Source organism: Pteronotus mesoamericanus, unplaced genomic scaffold (assembly GCF_021234165.1).
Source record: "Pteronotus mesoamericanus isolate MK-2021 breed Mesoamerican mustached bat unplaced genomic scaffold, CSHL_Meso_final contig_55, whole genome shotgun sequence".
NCBI classification, from domain to species: Eukaryota; Metazoa; Chordata; class Mammalia; order Chiroptera; family Mormoopidae; genus Pteronotus; species Pteronotus mesoamericanus.
In genome coordinates, this window is record NW_026555198.1 from 185,927 (window position 1) to 208,731 (window position 22,805).

The 22,805-nt window shown below is 39.2% G+C and overlaps 1 protein-coding gene across 1 annotated transcript in view; it reads left to right on the forward strand.

The window, feature by feature from the left end:
- Nucleotides 1-15,775, forward strand: part of ADGRG4 (adhesion G protein-coupled receptor G4) — a 140,558-nt gene extending 124,783 nt beyond the window's left edge. The window contains 4 exon segments of the mRNA XM_054579593.1: nucleotides 8,129-8,409; nucleotides 13,560-13,661; nucleotides 14,578-14,745; nucleotides 15,651-15,775. Of these exon segments, the coding sequence (XP_054435568.1) occupies nucleotides 8,129-8,409; nucleotides 13,560-13,661; nucleotides 14,578-14,745; nucleotides 15,651-15,775 (676 nt within the window).
- The last annotated feature ends 7,030 nt before the right edge of the window (nucleotides 15,776-22,805 follow it).

A 22,805-nucleotide genomic window follows, 5' to 3' on the forward strand; every position in this document is an offset into this window, starting at 1 on the left:
ATCGATTTTGTTTTTCTTTTCAAGAACAAGTTCCTGGATTTATTGATCCTTTGAATTGTTCTTTTAGTCTCTGTGTCATTCAGTGCTGCTCTGATCTTATTTCTTCCCTTCTACTCACCCTGGGCCTTGTTTGTTGTTGTTTATCCAGTTCTTGAAGATGTAGTCTTAGTCTGTTTATTTGAAATGTTTCTAACTTTTTTAGGTAGGCCTGTGTTGCTATGAACTTCCTTCTCAGGACTGCCTTTGCTGTGTCCCATAGGTTTTGGACTGTTGTGTGTTCATTTTTATTTGTTTTCAGAACCTTTTTGATTTCTTCTTTGATATCTTTATTGACCTAGTCATTGTTTAATCACATGCTATTCAGTCTTCATGAGTTTGAATGTTTTTGAGTTTTTTCCGTGAGGTTGATTTCTAGTTTCAGGACCTTGTAGTCCAAGAAAATACTTGATACAATTTCAATGTTCTTGAATTTGTTGAGGCTTGTTTTGTGTCCTGCCATGTGGTCTGTCTTTGAAAATGTTCCATGTGCATTTGATAAGAATGTGTATTTTGTTTGTTTGGGATAAAAGATTCTATATATATCTGTTAAAGCCATTTGATCTAAAGCGTTGTTCAGTTCCACAATATCCTTGTTGATACTTTGTTTGGAAAATCTAGTCATTGTTGTCAGTGGGGTGTTAAAATCCCCTACTAATAGTGTGTTGCTGTGTATATCTTTATTGAAGTCCTACAAGATTTTCCTTATATATTTGCGTGTTCCTATGTTGGGTGCACATAGGTTTACAATGTTTATGTCCTCTTGATAGGTCCTTCCTTTGAGTATTATGAAATGTCCTCCTGGGTCTCTTTTTATGTTCCTTATTTTGAAATCTATTTCTCTGATGTAAGTATTGCTACTCTGGCTGTTTTCCCCTGTCCATTTGCTTGGAATATTTTTTTCCATCCCCTCACTTTCAGCCTGTGTAGGTCCTTTGTTCTGAAATGGGTCATGGTATGTAGCATATGTGTGGGTCATGTTTTCTTATCCATTCAGCTACGCTATGTCTTTTGATTAGAGCATTTAATCCTTTTACTTTTAAAAATGAATTACTGATTTACTTTTAAAAATAAGTTACTGATAAGTAACTTATTCATTTTCCTCTTTGTATCTGTGTTCCTCTCTCTCACTCTTTTTCTTCATCTTCTTAAAGCAGTTCCTTTAGCCTATCGTGCAATTCTGGTTTGGTGGAGGTGTATTCTTTTAGCCTTCTTTTCTCTGGGAAACTCCTTACTTCACCTTCCATTTTAATTGAGAGCCTTGCTGGGTAGAGTAGTCTTGGCTGCAGGCCCTTTATATTTCTTAGAATATTTCTTGCCATTCCCTTCTGGCTTGCAGTGCTTCTGCTGAGAAGTCAGCTGCTAACTGTATCAGGGATCCTTGTATGTTACTACTTGTTTCTCCCTTGCTGCCTTTAGGATTCTCTGTTTGTCTTTGATATTTGGCATTTTAATGATGATGTACCTTGGAGTAAGCCTCTTTGGGTTCCTCTTGAATGGGACCCTCTGTGCTTCCTGGACTTTTGTGACTTTTTTTGTCCTCAAGTTAGGGAAGTTTTCCATCATTAAATTTTCAAACAAGTTTTCTATCCCTTGCTCCTCTTCTTCACCTTTTGGTATCTCTGTTATATGGATATTATTACGTTTCATACTACCTTGTATTTCCCTTAATCCCTCTTCATCCTTTTGAGCCTTTTTTCATTTTATTGGTCTTTCTGGGAGCTTTTTTCTACTTTGTCTCCAGCTCACTGATTCCATCCTCTGCTTCATCTAGCCTGCTTTTGATTCTTGTGCTACTGTGTTATTCAATTCCAAAATTGTACTCTTAATTTTCTCTTGTCTCTTGTTGATAGTTTCGATGTTCTTTTTCATGCCAATAAAGTTTGCACTAAGTTCCTCATAGTTTCCCTGTAGTTTTTCTTAATTCTCACTGAGCTCACTGAGCTTCCTTATCACCATTGTTTTGAACTCAATATCTGATAGTTTATTTGCCTCTTTTTCATTTAATACTCTTTCTGAGGATTCCTCCTTCCTTTTCGATTGTGGGAGTTGTTTCTTTGTCTTCCCAATATTTGTGAGACTCTTATTGTTTGCTTCTGATTCTTATATTGGTCTGTTTTGTCTTCCTGACTTGTGGTGTGACCTTCTATGTTAGGAGACCTGTGAGATTCAGTGGTGCCTTCTCCTTCATCTCCTGAACTTGATGGCTCTTGGAGTGACTTTATGCCCTTTATGTTGGCTTTCTGGAAGTAATTGGGTTGATTGTAGTTTGTTTTTTCTTTGGTGGGTCCTTCCCTCTAGCTGGTTGATTGGGTGTCACTCTGTCTACCATGTCTTGTGTGTTGTTGTGCAGGTGCTGCCAGAAGAAAACCACAAAACCCAGGAAACAAACCCACATCTTCAAAAATAACTCCCCCCACAATGCCACTAACAGCAAATGAACCAGTATTAATAAGGCTGTAAAGAAATTAAGACAATTATAGGAAAGGAGAGAAATAAACTATAGTATAAAATCTAATGACTTAATATGCACAAGTTTGATTGACAAGAAATAAATGTTAAGAAAGTATGTCATAAAGAAAATATCATAAATCATGGAGATGACCACAGTGTATTTTGTCTCAGTACCCTCTAGTACTTACTGCTGTTTCTTCTTTCTTGATCTGTCACTGGTGATGTCAGATGTTCACCCTGTCTGACCTTAGGTAGTCTGTTCTAGCCTTCCAGGGATCTACTGTCTGTGGCTGTCTCCTTCAGCTGTTAATCTCATCACTCTGCACTCAGCAGTCAGGTTTAAGCACCACAGGACAGGGAAGAATCCCTCCTAGGGTCTGGGCTATTGTTTCTCCTCAGGCTGCTGCTGCTCAGAGCGGAGTGGTCTGCATGCTGCCCTATGGAGAACGACTCAGCACCAGGATCCCTGCAGCTACTCTCTGTTTTCTCCCCAAAGCTTCTATCTCTAGTCTCTCCTCAAGTGTCTCTAGTCCACTCTGTGCCACCTTTAGCCAGGGATCTACTGTCTGTGGCTGCAACTCTGCACTCTGAAGTCAGGCTTAAGCACAACATGGCCAAGGACTCCATTTTCTTTTTTAAAAAATATTTTATTTATTTATTTTTAGAGAAAGGGGAAGGGAGGGAGAAAGGGAGAGAGAGAAACATCAATATAAAGTTGCCTCTCACATGTCCCCTACTGGGTACCTGGCCTGCAACTCAGGTATGTGCCCTGACTGGGAATCGAACCTGAGACCCTTTGGTTTGCAGGCTGGCACTCAGTCCACTGAGCCACACCAGCCAGGGCTCCTTACCCATATCCATTTTCTTTTGGATTACCTCTCAAGTCCTTTTTCCACTATAGATTTCCTCTCCTACTGTACTGAAAACAAATGTAGTAGGTCTTGTCCCCCAGACTCTTGTTTTTCTTATTGAGATTACAGTTTCCAGAAGGTCAAAATACTATTGTCCATTTCAGCATATGCTTTCTAATTAAAATTTCATGTTATCCATTCTTTCTCTCCCTTTTCCCTACTCATCTAATCTTCCATCCTCCCTTCTTGCCTGCTTTGTGACTTAAAGTGCCCCCCATTATCTATGTAATGGTTCATGTTCTTCAAAGATCAAAAGCAAAAGCAAAGTCAAAACAAAACTAACTTCACTCCCTCTGAAAACAGGCATTACTTATGTGAAGTGGTTAGTAAGAGGGAGAATGTTCTAAGAGCTTTTTTAAAAAAATGTATTTTGAAGAAGTAATGCAGGTCCAATACCTAGTATAAGTTCAAATGTACACAAGGGCAGAGGATGGAAAGTAGGCTCCACTCCCAGCCCCAGCTACCCAGTTTCTGTCTTTTGTTGCAATTCTTATTACAAACAATAAAATTTGTATAGATATTCTCATGTACACTCTGTTACCCAAATGGTACTTATATATTATTTGGCATTGGGTTGGCAAAAAATTCATTTGGTTTTCTCCATAACATGGCTGTAGTGGTGCTTAGTTGTATTTAATGCCATTTGAAACAATTCTTTATATTGTATTGTGACAACTGTCATATCATTGTGCATTTGAAACAAATTTGTCAAAATTGGTGAATTTTTGTGTAGCCATTTTAATATGGATGATGGAAGAAAATACATAACATTTTCAGCATATTGTGCTTTATTACTTCAAGAGAGGTAAAAATGTAACTGAAACACACAAAAAAGATTTTTTTCGGTGTATGGAGGTGCTGTGACTGATCAAACATGTAAAAATTGGTTTGCAAAGTTTCGTGCTGGAGATTTCTCACTGGACGATGCTCCATGGTAGACCAGTTGAAGCTGACTGCAATGAAATGAAAACATTAATTGAGAACAGTCAATGTCTTACCACATGGGAGATAGATGACATACTCAAAATATCCAAATCAATAGTGATTGGTGAAAATGCAAAATGTGTCTTTTATTTTATGGAAAAAACTGAACGGATTTTTGGTCAATGCAGTACTTAACATTATGTCTTGGAGATGATTTTCTATCTAAACATATAGCACTGAGGGACTTCCAGTCAAGATAGTGGCACAGGCTAAAATGGCTCCTGTCTTTGCACAACCATATCCAAATTACAAATAAATTATAGAACAACCATCACTCAGAACCATCAGAAATCGAGTTGAATGAAAGTCTGACAATAACGGAATTCAAGAAACCACATCTATCCAGACTGGTAGGAGGGGTGGAGATGTGGAATGGGCTGGTCCCATGTCCATTTGTAGTGGATAAAGATTCAGGAGGGATATCTCTGGAGGAAGGAGTCCCAGCCCCACACAAGGCCTCCTATTCCAGGGTTCCAGTGCCAAGAAGATAAGTCCCTACAACTTCTGGCTGCAAGAACCAGCAGAGATTGAGTCAATGAGAGAAACTTCTGGAGTTTCAAGCAGTTCCTTTTTAAGAAACCCACACATGGACTTACTCAGACTCATACCCTCTCAGCTCCAGCATTGGGGTAGCAACTTGAAAGGCGCCAGTTGCATATGAGGAGGAACTGGGGGACAAGGAGAGAGCTGGGGGACAGCTTTCTTCCAGACAGAAAGGGAAGCAGAGGTCATTGTCTTCTTTCTGAACCCTTACCCCCACAGAGGCACACAGCTGGGAAGCAGATGCAATATCTGAGACTTAATCAAATTTGCTAACACTGCTTGCCCCACCCTGAAGATCCCCTTAGATTCCATCCCACCCAACTTACAGCTGTTAACAGTGGCTTTTCCATTTAAGTGGCTGTTCTTGGTTCATGCTTCACAACTTCTTAAATCCTTTCAAACAAGCAACAGCTGGCCTCAGAGGCTTCCAGTCCCTGTACCTCTTGCTAAGTGGCCCCAGGCATGTCAGTAACAGCAGCCAGTCTAGATTCACAGCTTAAATTCACCTGGGAATCTCGAAGCCCAGCATAACTAGAAACCATCTCAAATTGCTTTATATCTCAGGCAGAGTGGTCCCAGGCAAAACACAGGTGGGGGCTTACCTTGACTTGCACTGCCTGGGAAATCCCAGAGCCTGTACACTCAGTGGATAGCTACAGACCACATTGGAGCATCACGAACCACCCTGATCCCACACAACTGATATTCTACAGAGGGCAGAAGTTGGTGGTCAGTGGTCACAGCCAGTCCTTGCTGCTGAGTCGCCTGGATAAATTAATCCCATTAACCTGTCAGCTGCAATCAAAGCTCAAATACAAAAGGAGGGTGTACTCAACCCACACAGAAGGCACACTCCAGGTACCCAGCTTGGGTGATAGGGGAGGATGTGCCACTGGACCCTACAGGACACCTACTATATTAGGCCACACTATCAAGACATGGAATCAAAGCAGCTCTACCTAATATGTAGATACAGACACAGGAAGGCCGCCAAAATGAAGAGGCAAAGAAACATGACCCAAATGAAAGAACAGCTCAAAACTCCAGAAAGAGAGCTAAACAAAACAGAGATAAGCAGCCTATCAGATGCAGAGCTCAAAACCCTGGTTATAAGGATGATCAAGGAACTTAGTGAGGACCTCAACAGCACAAAAAAAGTATCCTGTCAGAAATGAAGGTTACACTAATTGAAATAACAATTTACATGGAAAGGCAGTAGAGTGAATAAAGCCAATAATCAAATCAATGACATGGAACATAAGGAAGGAAAAAGCAACCAATCAGAACAATAAAAAGAAAAAAAATGAGGATAATATAAGCAGCCCCTGGGACAACTTCAAGAGGTCCAACATTCATCTCATAGGGATGCCAGCAGAAGAGAAATAGCAAGAAACTGGAACTCTATTGGAAAGAAATAAGAGAAGAAAACTTCCCTAATTTGGTGAAGGAAATGCACATGCAAGTCCGGGAAGCACAGAGAGTTCCAAACAAGATGGATGCAGAGATCCCCACTCCAAGACACGTCATAATTAAAATACCAAAGGTTAAGGATAAAGAGAGAACCTTAAAAGCAGCAAGAGAAAAGCCGTTAGTTTCCTTTGGGGGAGTTCCCATAAGACTGTCGGCTGATTTCTCTAAGGAAACTTCGCAGAGAAAAAACGATTGACAAGAAATATTCAAAGTCATGAAAAGCAGAGACCTGCAGCCAAGATTGCTCTACCCAGCATAGGTACCACTTATAAGTGAAGAGCAGATAAAGAGCTTCCCAGACAAGAAGAAACTAAAGGAATTCATCATCACCAAACCATTATTATATGACATGTTAAAGGGACTTATTTAAAAGAAGATCAAAATCATGAACAATAAAATGGCAAAAAAATACAAATCTATCAACAATTGAACCTAAAAAAGAAACTAGGAAAACAGGAAGAACAGAGACAGATCATGGATAAGGACAGCATTTTGATGGTTTCCAGATGGGAGGGTGGTGTGAGACAATGGGTGAAGAAGTGAAGGGATTAAGAAGTAGAAATAGGTAGTTACAGAATAGCCATGGAGATGTAAAGTACAGTATAGGAAGTGAAGTAGCCCCAGAACTTATAAGGATGACCCATGGACATGAACAATGGAGGGGTTATTTCCTGAGGAAGTGGGGGATGCTGGGTGGAGGAAGGGCAAAGGAAGAAAAATCGGGACAACTGTATTACCATAGTCAATAAAATATAATTAAAAATAAAATACAAAAATATAGTGCTGCCTTTTATAAAAAGTTTTCTATAGCTTCCTTAAGGCTGAAATTTATATTCAGGGAAGGTTAGGTATTAAGACTCTATTAGGAAAATTAAATGCTTTTCCCCCGACTCCCTCCCAAGACACACAATCATATACAAACTCACACATACATGAAAGTATCCACACCCACATAAGTAATATGACCACAAGAGATTTTCCTGGTTCTGAAATAGAGGTTTCAGCTATGTTGAGACAGAGAAATTAGTGAAACTTGTCTATGTTAAAAAATCAGAGGTAATATCACCAGTAATAGGAATTAGAAGGATATCTGTTCTCATAAATTACCACATATTTTTCTTGAATAGAAATGGTAGAGCCATTAATCAGCCCAGTGGCCAGTGTTGTATTCTGTAGTTCAAACTGGTAGCTGTGGTGAGAGTTTTAAAGTATACATCCTATTTTTAAAAAATACAATAAGAGTTGTTTTCTTTTTGTTGTATTTTCATTGTCTGATAAGGCCATCATTGTTTGATGTAACATTTAGAAAAGCCAGTCATTGCTCTTGTCCTTTTACTGTGACATTGATCATGTAAAGCAAAATTTACACTGCACATAAAAGCTCAGGTGTAAGTTGGGGGGAGGCCACTTTGAGGGGCAATATATAACTTATGTTTATGCTGTTGAGGAAGAGAATAGCATCCTAGGGAATTGGACTGAGAGGCTTCTGAATATGTAGGGCAGACATATCCTCTGGGTTTTCTGACTGGACTCTAGAAAGAAGCTTGAACTGTGGCTCAGAAGATTGGGGTTCTTGTCCCAGCTCTGCCCCTATGAATGTGAGTGAGGTTTGTCAACCAGGTGTTCTCAGATGGAATAAAATTTACTAGGGGATCTTCAGAGTCTCACTGAAAAATCTCAGTTTATGTTTCTGTACCTAACAATGACCTTGTCTGTTTTGTCTCTTACAGCTGTTGGATTAAAGATGATTCTATCTTTTACATCTCAGTTGTGGCTTATTTTTGCTTCATATTTCTTATGAATTTCTCCATGTTTTGCACTGTTCTTGCTCAACTGAATTCCATGAAATCTCAAGGCCAGAAGACTTGGTGGAAGATGATCCTGCATGACCTCAAAGGCACAACAAGCCTGACATTCTTACTTGGCCTCACCTGGGGGTTTACCTTTTTTGCTTGGGGACCTGTGAGGATCTTTTTCTTGTATCTTTTTGCAATTTTTAATACTTTGCAAGGTAACTTCTGCTTCTTTGTATTTTGGAATATAATATTTCCGGCATTCAAAGGAGGGAAAGATACTCCAAGAGGTATATGAGTTGGCAGACAGCCACTAAAAATATTAACTAGATGTTAGGGCTTAATTAAATAGCCCAATTTCTCTTCCTCAGGGCTATAGAGAGAAGCCCAGATAGCTAACTCAACTCCAGCTAGTTTTCAATGTCTATAGCAAACACTGATTGGCAATATTTCTTCTAGCATTGTATCAACAACATTGTGCTTATAATTGTACAGATTTGCTCTTGTGTTGACATTTTGAAGTGCACAATCCAGTTGAACAGAGCAATTACTGGATGGTAGAAACATTAATCTTTTGAACTCATAGACTATGGCTGCATTAGATATTCTAACACATTGTAAAAAGGAGCCAGGCTATGAAATTATAGAGTCACATAAAAATGAAGGTGAAGAGCAAAGAGCAGTGGGGTTGATGGAAGAGGCCAAGGTTCTAGTCTTGGTTTTGTTACAAATCCACCTTGAAAAGTCACCACAACTGGTTGAATTAGATGATTCTAAAGTAATGGCTCTATAGCTCTTTAATCTCCTTCCTATTTTCTAGTGCAAGGAACAAATAATAATGAAGTGATTAAATTGTAGGTCAAAGATGACATGAGAAATAAAAGCTAGGGTTCTGGTTAATATACCTCTGAGTAATTGTTGATGTTCATTTTAAAGTGATTTTGCCTATTAAAAAATCTTGGGAAAGACATGCAGAGTGATTTACACAGAGTTGCAAACTCTATCCCATGCTCTTATCCTCAAGTTTGGCCCAGTTGATCTGGGACACTGTGGCAGGCTGTGGGTCAACTTGGGCAGTTCATTGAGTTAGGGTCTCCTTTGGTACTTTTAACTATTTATTCATTTGATGAATGCTCTTTACCAGAGTACAGTCCATTTGTGGCCCCATAGGGTCCTCCAAGAAGAAAAAGGTTCTGTGGTCAAAGAAGTTTGGGAAATGAGGCAAACTACATGTCCCATTCCTGAAATGGCACAGTATACATTAGCATGGTGAAAGTCTTGAGAAATTATGTTGGAAAAAATACGTTTAAAAATTTGTCTTAACATAGCATTTAAAAAACTTCAGAACACTTTGTCATTGTGGTTTTAACCCCTGAAGAATCTTGGGAAATATGAATTGGTATGCAGTTATTCCATGCCAGGTACTTGCAAAGTGCTGCAGGGAAATGGAGGAACAATCTAGAATAAGGCATATCTAATGATTCAAGAAACCATTTCATTTTGAAGCAGTGAAGTGTATCAACTGAAACTTTTTGTCCCACCAGATAATGCTAGCCTTATAGAGCCATATTCTTATTGGATTATGAAAAGACACAAATGTGTTGTTCTTCCTTCACATGCCATTTTTATTCCTTCTTATAGTGAGGACAAAATTTTTTTGAGCTCTCCACCCCACTCTGTCTTGGTTTCCTTTGAGGCTACCAACACTTGGTTGTATCCTAGATTGTTCACTTGTGATGATTCTATACTTTACCTCTGGACAGAACTACCTGAATTACACTGAGATTACCCTGGTCTCAGTATCATGGTGTTTTACAAACTAACCAGCCTCGGTGTAGAATGTACACAGAAGTAGATGAAGAACTAAGTGCCTATGCAGATTTCTTCTTCAGCAATAACTCCAGGTTTCTCTCTGGATCACTCATTCTGAGGAGAATACTCACCATATGGAAAGAGGGGTTAAATGGAAAGCTGACAAAAGAACCAGAAAGCAAAGCAGTTTAGAACTTCAAAGGGGAGAAGGGTGTTTTCAGAATAGCAAGTGTTCCATTCCTATGGTTGAAGGGAATGTAGTATCTAAGCAGGAAGCCTATATGGGTAGAAGTAGACTCCAATTGTGGTTCTCCTGAGAACTAAAATCAAAGTCCCATAGATCCAACATCAACAGAACTAAGCTGTCTCTTTCTGTCAGATATGCTTTATGTCAATCAAGCACGAAGTGTTCCTAATTCCTAGTTCTGCCTATGAGAGAGAATGTGCCATCTTGCAAAGAGGGTGTTTGCAGAGCCCTGAGTTTCAAACTCAAGACACACACACAGAGACACATTCACACACCCCAAATACTCAAAACTAGAATGCAGTGAAGCAAGTGAACAAATGAGTCATTTAAAAGATAGATAGCAAGTTTGCAATTTTGGCTGAAGGGGATTGACCTGTGGTCAAGTGTGAACAAAATTATAATCATAATGAGTCATTTCTGAAGGAGGAATGCACAAATAAAAATGCAGGTGACAAAAACCTGACATTTTCTCTCATGCCTATGCTCTAATGAGTAAGCAGATCAATCTGTTATTGGAAAGAAAAAGGAAGGCTGTCAGGCAGAGAGGGAGAGCTGGCAGGCAGCTCATTGGAATTCACAGAATAACCTTTAAGTCTGATAACTAACTAAACTCTATGCAGGAAATCAGAGCAGTAATAGGTGCTTGTTGTCACTGTTGCCCCCTTTTCATGTTGGAGCTGGAGGAGTTTTACCTGCTCTGAGACTAGGGATTTATCTCATTGGGTTGCTGCACCACCTTCCAGGTTACTGCTGCTCAGAAAAGGATGCTGGATTCATCAGCATGGTTGTTTGGTTACAAGTGGAGACACAGCCTTCAGGGGAGGTGGTGAGACTTGTCATTCCATTCAGCCTCCAGATTTCTGCCTCCCACCTGGAATCAATCTCAAGGCTTGGACCAGGGAACCAAAAACTCCTAATACAACTTGCCATCAAGTGACAAGAAAACACATGCCCCTACCTGAAAATTTCCAGGGACAAAGAACTTACTATTCCATAGAGCAAAACATTTAACTTCTCTCTCGTTTTAAATTGAAATGTATTTGGCATATAACATTGTATAAATTTAAGGTGTACAACATGTTTGTTAAATTTACATAACATGTACATTTTAAAATTTATATATTATAGTATGATTACCATTGTAGCTTCTAAATAACTCTGAATCTTATCCAGGTAATCCTTTCCTGAGAGTAGTAGAGTGGAGTGGTTAAACCCTTGAACTTTGCAACCAGACTGCCTACCTTCAGTCTTGATGCTGCTACCTCAACATCAACTCTGTGACTGGGTCAAGTTTACTAGACTTCTGGGACTCTGATGTCTCTCATCTGTAAATATAAGATTAACAGCACCATGTTTATAGTCTAGTCATTGCTTAGTAAACACTAACTGTGATTTGTTACAACATGGTTTTTTGTAGCTTCCTCCCATTGTTTCTAGTTCTAACGTGGCACCCACACTGGACAAGTCTAATTTGTCCCCTTCATGACAGCCCTTTCAGTTGGTAGCTGTGACTATAGCTACTATCTCTCCCTACCCTTTATTCCCCACTCCAAGCTTTCTCTTATCCAAATACAACAATTCAGCTCTTTCAGTTTTTCCTCAAGTCCATCCCTATTCTTGTTTTCTCTAAGTATTCTTGAATACTTCCATTTTTTTTATTATCTTCTTAAAACAAAGTCTCCCAAATGGAGCATGGTAGGAGGAAAAACAAAACCAGGGCAGATGGCAGGAGATCCTCACCTGCCTCAGTCAAATTTCTTTACTCCCACTAATGTCCTAGCTAGAGTGAACTTTGGGGGCATTTACTGTTGACTCATGCTCAGCTAACAATGAGCTAAGACAGCTGTGATCTGTCACTAATTGTTTACCTTCAGGACAATTGGCCAATGACGAGATAAGCTGAACATTGTTTAGAGAACAAAGGTTTCAAAACTGCACTTGGGCTAAAAGAAATATTTTGAGGCCCAAGAAGATATTACTAGTGTTGAAGAAGGCTGGAGAGTTTGTGTATCAAGTGCCTTGGAGTTCAAGTTAACAAACAGCTATTGAGCTGCTACACATAGTACTAGAGGAAAAGAGAGAAGTGATATAAACATGAAAAAGAAAGATATTTAATCCCTAAAAGATATTACAGCTAGGTGGAGAGATTGACAATACATGGAGAATAATATGACCAAATATAGCAAATATTATAACAGAGTGCCATGGGAATTCAGAAGTCGGAAAGATGAGTTTTAGTTTGAAGCATCCGGAAAGGCTTTGTGAATAAAAAGACTTTTACAATGGACCATAAATAAAAGTCACGATGTTTACAAGAGTTATTTCTGTCCATTCTACCCCTAAACCTTAGGAAATCCAATTGGCTTTCTAGGGCATTGTAATCAGGATCACCTTGAGTCCTACTTTTATCTCCCAAGGAGATATTTCAGAGGGTGGAGATGGGAAATGGCCAATATTGCTGGAAGATACCTTCAGCTCCTCTATCCCACTTGCAGGGAAAAATCAGGGCTGGCAGTGTAAAATTTGGGCACCAAGTTTATGATCTCCACTAAGTGTAATTATGCCAAAGAGTGTATGTATTATTTATTGCTGAGTAACAAATTACCCTCAAATTTTAGCAGCCTAAAACGACAAACACAGAGTTTCTGAGGGTCAAGCATTCAGGAGAAGCTTAGTTGGATGATTCTGGCCCCGGGACTCTTATAAAGTTGCAGTCAATATATCAGCCAAGGCTGTAGTCATCTGAAGACTTGACTAAGTCTAGAGAATCTGCTTCTAGGAAGGCTCACTCACATGGCTGTGGACTGGAAACTTCAGTATCTCACATGTGGGCTACTTCACAGCGCTATTAGTGTATCCTCAAGACACAGTACTTAGGTTCCTTCTAAGTGAATGATGAGAGAGGGATGGGAGAAGAGAGAGAGAGATATATATCTTTTATTATGTAATTTTGGAAGTGATATGCCATCACTTCTGCCATATACTCCAGAGGAGACTACACAAAGATATGAATGCCAGGATATTGGGATCATTGAGAGCCATCTTGGGGGCTGGCAATCATTGCAGACCTGATCTCTCAAGCTCTAGGAGGGACATCAGCCCAAGGGTTGACCTAGAGTCTTGATACAGATCATCTTGCCATTACTGCCTTTGGCAGGGAGGCTAGGAAGATGAGCTCAGAAAGCCAATACTGGCCCTGGGGTTTTTTAGAAGGCATCTCTATGGTGAGAAGAGTAGACCTGAGTCTGGGAATTAGTGACAGCTAGTGAAAAAAGCTGAAAAAAAACTGACCTTCTTCTACTGTCATAGGATTCCTCATTTTTGTGTTCCACTGTGTGATGAAGGAGTGTGTGCGGGAGCAGTGGCAGATACACCTCTGTTTTAGGTGGTTGCAATTGGATAACTCTTCTGGTAAGATGCCAGTTTGGGTAAGATTTTGAAAATTGCAGGTTTTTAAAAAACTAATCAGATTAACATGTCCTCTTACTTGAGTTCATACAGCATCAGCATCAAAATGGAGCTGTTCCCATGTCATGAAGATGATTTGTACTTCTGTGCTGAGATGAATGAAGTCAGGTGAAGGATGTGACTTGGGCCATATTTTAATTTAGTGAAGCTTCTCTTTTGGCTCAGGCTTCTTGTATTGCTTGTCTTTGCTGTCACCTGAGTCTTGATTCAATTAAAAGAACATTGATTGAGTGCCTACTGTGTTCCAGGTACTATATCACAGGAGCTTTCTGGCCCATAGTCAACAGTGAGTTGAGTGAATGTGGGAAGCAAAGAATGATGATGCAGATGGAGAACTTGTCAGCATCCCTAACACACCTGGCTAGAGGGTTGCTTGGATGGACCAATGGCCCTTCCTGCACATTGGGAGATGTAGTGGGGTCTAATGCAGCCTGTGAGAATATCTCTAGTCCAGGGAAATTGATTTTCTGTGTATCAAAAGGCTCTTCCATCAATTCAGGCAGCTTCTCTGAATCTCAATGTGAAGCTCCTTTAGGGAAGGCAATGCTTAAACTCAAAGATTCTATAAGTAACACAGAGATTTTACTTCTTTATGCTGGGCATGTCAGTAATCGGCAGGTCCTTGTGCCAGGCTCTAGGGAAAGCAGGAATATTTGGTAGGTAAATTGGCTCTGCTTGTACCACACATTACAGTTCAAACTTCTTACAACTTTGTAGAAAATCTGACTCCTTCCAGAGCAAACACTCTGCATGTCAGACTCTATATTTTTTAAACAAGATTTTGAGGTGTTATTTACCCATATGAAGTATAGAATTTTCTGAGTTTTATGTTTTTAACCTTTTCTCGGTGTCATTTCAGATGGGAGCAGCAGGTATGAGCTAAATGTTGGGTATAAACAGAAAAGAGTGAAGAAAACTTTTGAGCAAAAATTGTTGACATCATCCCTCAAGTCAACTGCAAGTAGTTCCACTTTCAAATCTTTTGGCTCCACACAAGGCACGCCTTCAGAAATAAGCTTTCCAAATGGTGAGAGAAAAGGCTGTGTTGTCTACACTTATATTTCAGAGATACTGATTTAGTGTGAGGCCACATACATGGTCTCGGGAAATATTTCTTTCTCAAACCTAAAAGCACATGTGCATGTGTATACATGCACTCATTCTTCACTGAGAAAATGTGTATAGAAGCACTTAGTATGTACAAATCTGGTGGGTTATTAGACTAATGGAGGAGAAAAGAGACTAAAGTTAAAAAAAATCATGGGTAATTAAAAACAATTGTTATATATCACTAAAACCAGAAGAAACTTTAGAAATTGTCTGGTGCAATCCCCTAATTTTACAAATCCATGTGTCCAGAGAACTAAGGTACCTGGATTTGTAAAGTAACTCAGCCAGTGGGGCAGGTAGTCTATCCTCTTGAGCCCAGATTCTAAAACTGCAATCTGCATGCTGCCATCAGACCTGTGACATCTAGAAGCTTAATTCTATTAGCACAGAGTGAAAACTTGTGCCTTCTGTACCACTGGACACTCTTAGGTTGAGAAACAGCTAAACCTTCAGATCAAGAGTATTAAATTCACAGAGAGTATAGATGTGTGTGTTACCATTTTATGCTGTCTCTCTTGAAGGCCTCTGAGGCTTGTCCATGTATGTCCTCCCCTAGGTTAAGGCTACTGTGAATGACACAGCTTATTATTTACAATGCAGGAAGAACATATGCACTTGTAATTGTCTAAACAGTGCTGTCAAGATGAATTAATTAACCCTGAATTTATATTAAACTATCCAAAGAAAGCACCATATTTTTACTTTCTTTCAAGTTCTTCTTCTCATTTCTTCATTAGATAAAATTTTCTTCTGCTTCTACTCTATGCAAAGTCCCCAATGCCATGGCTGAAAATGTTCTTATTTGTTTGTTTGTTAATGCAGGCGACTTTGATGAAGATCCCTACTTTTCTCCCTTGAATTGTGATGTTGTGCCTAATTGTGTGAAAAGAATGTTACCTGTGGAAATCAAAATGAATTCTATTCACAAACAAAGATTTCTTCAATAAATCCGAGAAGAGATATCCACTTCTCAATACCCCAAGATTAGGGAAAACATTGAATTTGTGAAGCCATCTGGTCCAGCTTCATAGTCTCAATGTTATTTTGGAAGGGGCAGAATGAGATAAAATTTAGTGAATATTAAAGTCAGAAGATTTCTCCTATTTATTGTTATAGTTGTTTCTTTTTTAGATAAGATTTGAGGTTATAGTTTTAATATATTAGGGGAGAATTTCTACAGCTTTGGGGATTTAGTTTCAAAAACTCTAAATGTCTATGTACTGCTGAAAGAAACAAAATCATGATCAGGGTTCTTACTGCCTTGAGAGTCAAACAATTTCAGGTGGCCAAAGTTTCTGGATACCCAGTTGACATGACACCCACAGAGTAAGTAGATAGAAAGAGCCACAAGGTGGTACCTTCTCAGGGAAAAAACACACAAAAAAAACTCACTATCCTGTTGGCCTGTCATGACAAATCACCTGCAATCCCCATTATTCAACTCATTCTTTTGATTGAAGCCCCTTGTTAAAATGTAAACATGTTTTGTGAAAAGGGTGGCTCATCAATCAATCCACAGACACTCATGAATTCCCTAGTGGGGATAAATTTTTCAGCCAAGACAGCATGTGAGGCAACAGCAAGCAGGGTTCAGAGGAATGTAACAGAACAGGTACTGTCTGAAGCTGGAGTTTCTCTTTAGGGAGGAAAGTACAGGTCAGGGTAAGCAGGACAGTAGGAGATGGAGAAAAGTAAAGTCATCCAAAGGCAACAGAGTGAGCTCTGAAGATAAATACTGCCTGCTTTATGTTAGCATGATGGGTGGCCTTCTTAATCCCATTCCAAATACTGACATGAAGGCTTCCCAGCCAGGTAGGCTGCTTGCATTTGGCCTTAGGTAAAAATAAGTAAAGAGATGAAAATTCTGGAAGGATACACAAGCAACTCGTATCATTAATTGCCTTCGGGAAGGGTAACGAGGTATCTTTATATCTTTCAAATCTTGTGCTGAGAGAATATATTACTTCTTCAAATAATAAAAAAATGTATACATAAATAAATAAAGACCGTTGGACCCTTCCAATGAGAAAGAAAATAAAGTCTTGGTTTTCAGTACCACACATCTATTCTCTCATTACCCTAGTGAGTATATATGATACAGTGGGCTGAGAAGACAACAGACATAGGTTCAAATACCAATTCTTGATAGAGATGTGACAAATTCCTAGATGTGAGAACTGGGGAAGTAAAATAATAGTATACTCATCCTTGAGCTGAATGAGGTTTAAATGAAATGATGCCTATAAATTTTCTAGTATACTGAAACATAATAGTTTAACCATTTTCTCTTTTTTATTTTTTTAATTTATAAATCATGTTTATTCTATTACAGTTGTCTCAGTTTTTCCCCCTTTACCCACCTCTACCCATCACACCCCCACCCCCTACTCCCACAGTCAATTCCCACTCTGTTGTCCATGTCCATGGGTCATTCATACAAGTGCTTTGTCTAGTCCCTTCTCCTTCTTTCCACCTTTGTCTTCTTTCCCCCTCCCCTCTGGTCACGTTAAGTCTGTTCCATGTCTCCGAGCCTGTGGTTTATTTTTTTTGTTAGTTTATTTTGTTGAATAGAATCCACTTATAGGTGAGATCATATGGTATTTGTCTTTTATCAACTGGCTTATTTCACTTAGCTTAATATTCTCCAGTTCCATCCATGTTGTTGCAAAATGTAGGAGTTCCATCTCTCTCTCTTTCTTTCTTTCTTAAATACAGATTGATTTTATTTATTTTTTAAAGGTCAGAGTTAATTATAAAATATTTAAAAAAATTTAAAACCCTTATAAAGTCTCAGAAATTAAACCAACCTGACACCTGCACAGAAATAATCAAGTAGATCAATGAAATATAATGAGCATTCTAGAGACAAATGTATATAGCTCTCTGACAATGTAATATATTAAGTTGATATTTCAAATCAATGGGGAAAATAAGGCTTATTCAACAAATAAGGTGCATACACAACTAGTACTTGAAATACAACAAATATAGAGCCCTATTTCACACATTATACAAGAAATATTCAGGTGAGTTAAAAATCAATATGTAGACTCTAAGGAGTTTTAGAAGAAAATAGAACTAATATTTTTCATGACCTGAAGTAAAATATTCAAACCCAGAAGCTATAAATATTGACATTATGACTATATTAAACATTTAACTATCTAGTAATAAACATATAAAAAACTTAAAAGACAAGGAATAGAATAGAAAAGTATTTGCAACACATCTAAAACATGGTTAATAGGTTTTTTGTTTGTTTGTTTGTTTTTTAGGGAAAAAAATTCTACAAACCTTTAATCAATAAATGGATAAAGAATACCAAAAAGTCAATTAAAGTGTTTTTAAAAAAATCATAGAAATAGGGAAGAAATATAATAAAACAGGTTTAGTTTCAACAAACAGTAAAGGAACAATGAAAATAACATCATTGTCACAATCAAATTATTGAGTATTAAAAATATTGGTAATATCAAGTACTGGCAACTCTGAAAGGAACTGAGTATTCATAGAAACTTTTTCTTCGTCTTAAAGCAGTTCCTTTAGCATATTTTGCAGTGCTGGTTTGGTGGAGGTGTATTCTTTTAGCCTTCTTTTGTCTGGAAAACTCCTTATTTTGCCTTCCATTTTAATTGAGAACCTTGCTGGGTAGAGCAGTCTTGGTTGCAGACCTTTGCATTTTCATGACTTGGAATATTTCTTGCCAGTCCCTTCTGGCTTGCAGTGTTTCTGTTGAGAAGTCAGATGCTAGACATATTGGGGCTCCCTTATATGTTACTACCTCTTTCTCCCTTGCTTGCTTTAGGATTCTCTGTTTGTCTTTGCTATTTGCCATTTTAATGATGATGTGTCTTGGAGTGGGCCTCATTGGGTCCCTCTTGAATGGGATTCCCTGTGCTTCCTGGACTTGTGTGCCTTTTTCTCTCCTCCAATGAGAGAAGTTTTCCATCATTACTTTATCAAACAGGTTCTCTACCCCTTCGTCATCCTCTTCTCCTTCTGGTATCCCTATTATACGGATATTATTACGTTTCAGGTTGTCCTGCATTTGCCTCAATGCCTCTTCATTCTTTCTGAGTCCTTTTTCATTTTCTTGCTCTTTCTGGGAGCTTTTTCCTATCTTGTCCTCCAGCTTGCTGATTCGGTCCTCAGCTTCATCTAGCCTTCTTTTGATTCCTTCTCCTGTGTTCTTCAATTCAGAAATTGTATTCTTCATTTCCTCTTGCCTCTATGGGTAGTCTCTATGTCCTTTTTCATGCTGATACAGTTTGCAGTAAGTTCCTCATAGTTTCCCTGTAGTTTTTGGTAATTCTCTCTGAGCTCCCTGAGCTCATTGAGCTTCCTTAGAACCATTGTTTGGAACTCAATCTGAGAGTTTATTTGTCTCTATTTCATTTAGTTGTCTTTGTGGGGATTCCTCCTTTCCCTTTGAGTGGGGCATATTTCTTTGTCTTCCCATTCTTTGTGAGACTCTTCTCTTTTGCTTCGGATTCTTAAGTTGATCTGTCTTGATTTCCTGACTTTGTGGTGTGAACTTCTATGGTTGGAGACCCTGGTTTTTACTCTGGATCCGCCTCTGATGATGTCAGATGTCGTCCCTGTCTGACCTTAGGCAGTCTGTTTGAGACTTCCAGGAATCTACTGTTTGTGGCTTTCTCTTTCAGCTGTTAATCTATTCACTCTGAACACAGCAGGGTGCCTTAGACAGCTCAGGGCGGGGCGGAGTCCCTCCTGGGGCCGGGGGTCATTGGGTCCTCTCTAGCTGCAGCTGTATGGGGGAGGAGTTCACACTGGGATCCCACCAGCTACTCTGTCCATTCTTTCCCCAAAGCCTGTGTCTCCAGTCTCTCCTCAAGTGTTGCCAGACCTCTGTGTGCCCTCTTTAGCCAGGGATCTACGGTCTGTGGCTGCCACTCTGCACTCAGCAGGAGACCTAGACACCACAGGGAGGGGTGGAATCCCACCTGGGGGTGGGGTTTTGGGTCCTTTGATGCTGGTGCCGCTCAGGGAGAGTGGTCTCTGCCTGAGCAAGATGGCTACTGCCACATGGGGGATGAGTCAGCACTGAGATTCCACCTGCTATTTTCTCAGTTCTCTCCTCAAAGCCTCCTTCCCCAGTGTCTTCTCAGGCGTCTCCTGCCCACTTTGCTCCACCTTTGCCTGAGACCAGGGTAAGTGACAGGTTGCGCTAAAGACGATTCTCCTGTCTCCGAAGTTACAAGGCTCCTCTCTCACTCTTGTTCAGTTGTTTGTTCCAGGTGATTTCTCCACAGTTTAGCTGTAATTCCAGGTTGGTCCTGGGAGGAGGTCAGTGTGACTTCCACTCAGTCCTCCACCATTTGATTCTCTCAACGCTTTTCTCTTTCTAACCCCCACCCACTTACCTCTCACCCCTTTATGGCCTCACTCACCATTGTCTGCTCTACAAATGGTACCACATTGAATCCTTTAAGTAAGATTTAACACTGGCTACTAAATAGACTGGAGAACTGGTGCCTGTCACTGGTATAAAATTCTTAAACTCTTTTTTGCCTGCTTTGTCATCCCGATAATATAAAAAATAGGTAGTTCCTTAGGCCCCTAGTTATTTGCCTCAGAGTCAATTTTCTTGCCTATGAAATTTTGCTCTTATGAAATCCTACATCCTTTGTTCCCCATAGAGTTTTGTGAAGTTTTTCTTTGTAGAGAAAGGTGCTGAGTGAATAAATACTAACAGAAATGGTGAACAAATTATCTCAAATGTTAGATAATATCTTTGAACTGACAATATTGTCACCTTCATACAAAAACAGATTTAGGGATAAGAATGGGTATAATTAGCAAATCTACAAATACATACCTCTGCAAATGCTTTGATTTGAGGGATCATTTTTGATTGTGAAAATACCCATGATTGTATTTTTTTTTTCAGATAGTAATAGGATTCAGATTGTTCTTCTGTTGCTGGAGTAATTAATGTACAGCCTGTTTCTAATCACCTCACATGCTGTCAAGAACAGAAGTAATATTTTATAGAAAAGTTCATGATTCTTGTCATGACTCCCCCTGCTAATTAGTAAAACATGGGTTTACCATAAATTAGATGGCAGTTTGAAATTACATGGAAAACACTGATTAAATATCCTTCAGGCATCCTTTGGTTTGCTCTTCCTAGACCCACAAAATGGCTGACACTTCTGTGAAGACAGACCTAAGTGACTATGGAAAAGAGACCCTAGAACCTTTGGGCTACTTTCAATCAACAGTCAATTCCCAAGCATTCATTGAGTCCTGACATGAAGAGAAAGATTCATACATGTCATAGCTATTCCATTATCTCCAGAAACTTACTGTTTACCTGGGGAAACCAGGTATACACATTGGAATAGTGAATGATTAAAACAAGGGTATAGTGGAAGAGAAGTGTTTCACTAGCAGGAAATGTTGCAGTATTTACTCAGGGTTGAGGAGTAGGGTATTCCATTTATAGGGGTGCAGTTTGGGTAAGGCAGGACTCCATTTGTCAATACCACAAGCAAATCCTCATTACTAAGTTAACAAATTTACAAAACCCCTTGGAGCTTTCAGAGTACTGGCTTGGATTGTGCTCTGGGTACTCTGTGGATAAGCTGGAAAACACTAGCTAGTAGTGAACTTCCTCTAGAGCAAGTTTGAGGAAGTTCCTGCCCAGGACCCTAATCCTTATTGTTTTTTTTTCCAAAAGTCCAAAAGGTGACAGTGACAATCTGTGATGGCCTACTTCCCCTATATCCAGGTATATGGGAAGGTTGGGGGGTGGTAAAAGAGGTAAGGCTTGGATCTTCAACAGCTCAGGCTTATAATTAATTGATGTTTATGGTCATGACCTTCAAGAATTTATGGGACACAAGGAGTTCGGAGCAATGGAGGAAGGGCCTAGTTATAAATCTGTTGATTAGGCAAAACAAATGAAATGGATTAAATTTATATTTATAATGTCTGGCACCTTGTAGGCATGCCATAAAGATTTGTTGTGTGAATGAATGAGTGAGTGAATGAATGACTGAATGAATGAATGGTATAAAGTACATGAATATATGAAAGCAGTGACTGACTTTTCCTACTCTAGGGTTTTTTTTTTTAACTTAGTGCTGAGTAAACCTATGTTCTCCACTAATATTTAAGCTTCGTAAGGGCAAGGACCTTGTCTGTCGTTTTGACTAATGTACTGTCAGTGCCTACCACAATGTTTCAGCCAAGGTTCTTTGGTTGCCAGCAACAGAAAGCAAATGCCTCTGAACTGACAATATTGTCAGCTCTGATTATTTGGAGAAAAAGACATTGGTTGAAAAGGTTTTGACAACTCAAGAAATTTATGGGAAAGTTAAAGAACAGGGCTTGGAAAAGATAGGGGTTTACAAATCAGAAACCACAGATGTAATCTCCTAGCAAGGAATCTTCTTGTGAGGGCACTACTGCTAGGAAGAATAAACTGTAACTTCTTGTAGACTCGTGTTACCAGATTAAGATTCAGAATCTCATGAAACTGCTTCTGATAGGCTGAGCAGTGAGATAGGATGTGTCAGAAGAAAACCATATCTTCAGGGACATCTTTGGTTTTGATAGTTGTAGGACAGAAGCTTAGATTTACCATTCCACCAAGAACACCCACACTGGGGGAGAAATCATTTTGTAAAAAGAAATTAGGGTGCTGTTAGGAATGGATGAGCAGGTGAGGAAAACCCACATATGCTCAGTACATACAATATAGAACTGAATGTATTTTGGTTGAATGAATGGCTAATTCAGTAACATACATATTCAATAAGGGTACAATAATGCTTACAAGAGGTGGTCTCTCACCTACCCACATGCCTCATTTATGTAATTATTTATTTTTTAAAGGCTTAAGGTATATCAGGATGTTTTGAGAGAGCTTAAGAGCGCAATATAAGATTGATAGAAAAGTGCTATTAGAAATGTGATCTTTAGCCCTGGCTGTTGTAGCTCAGTGGACTG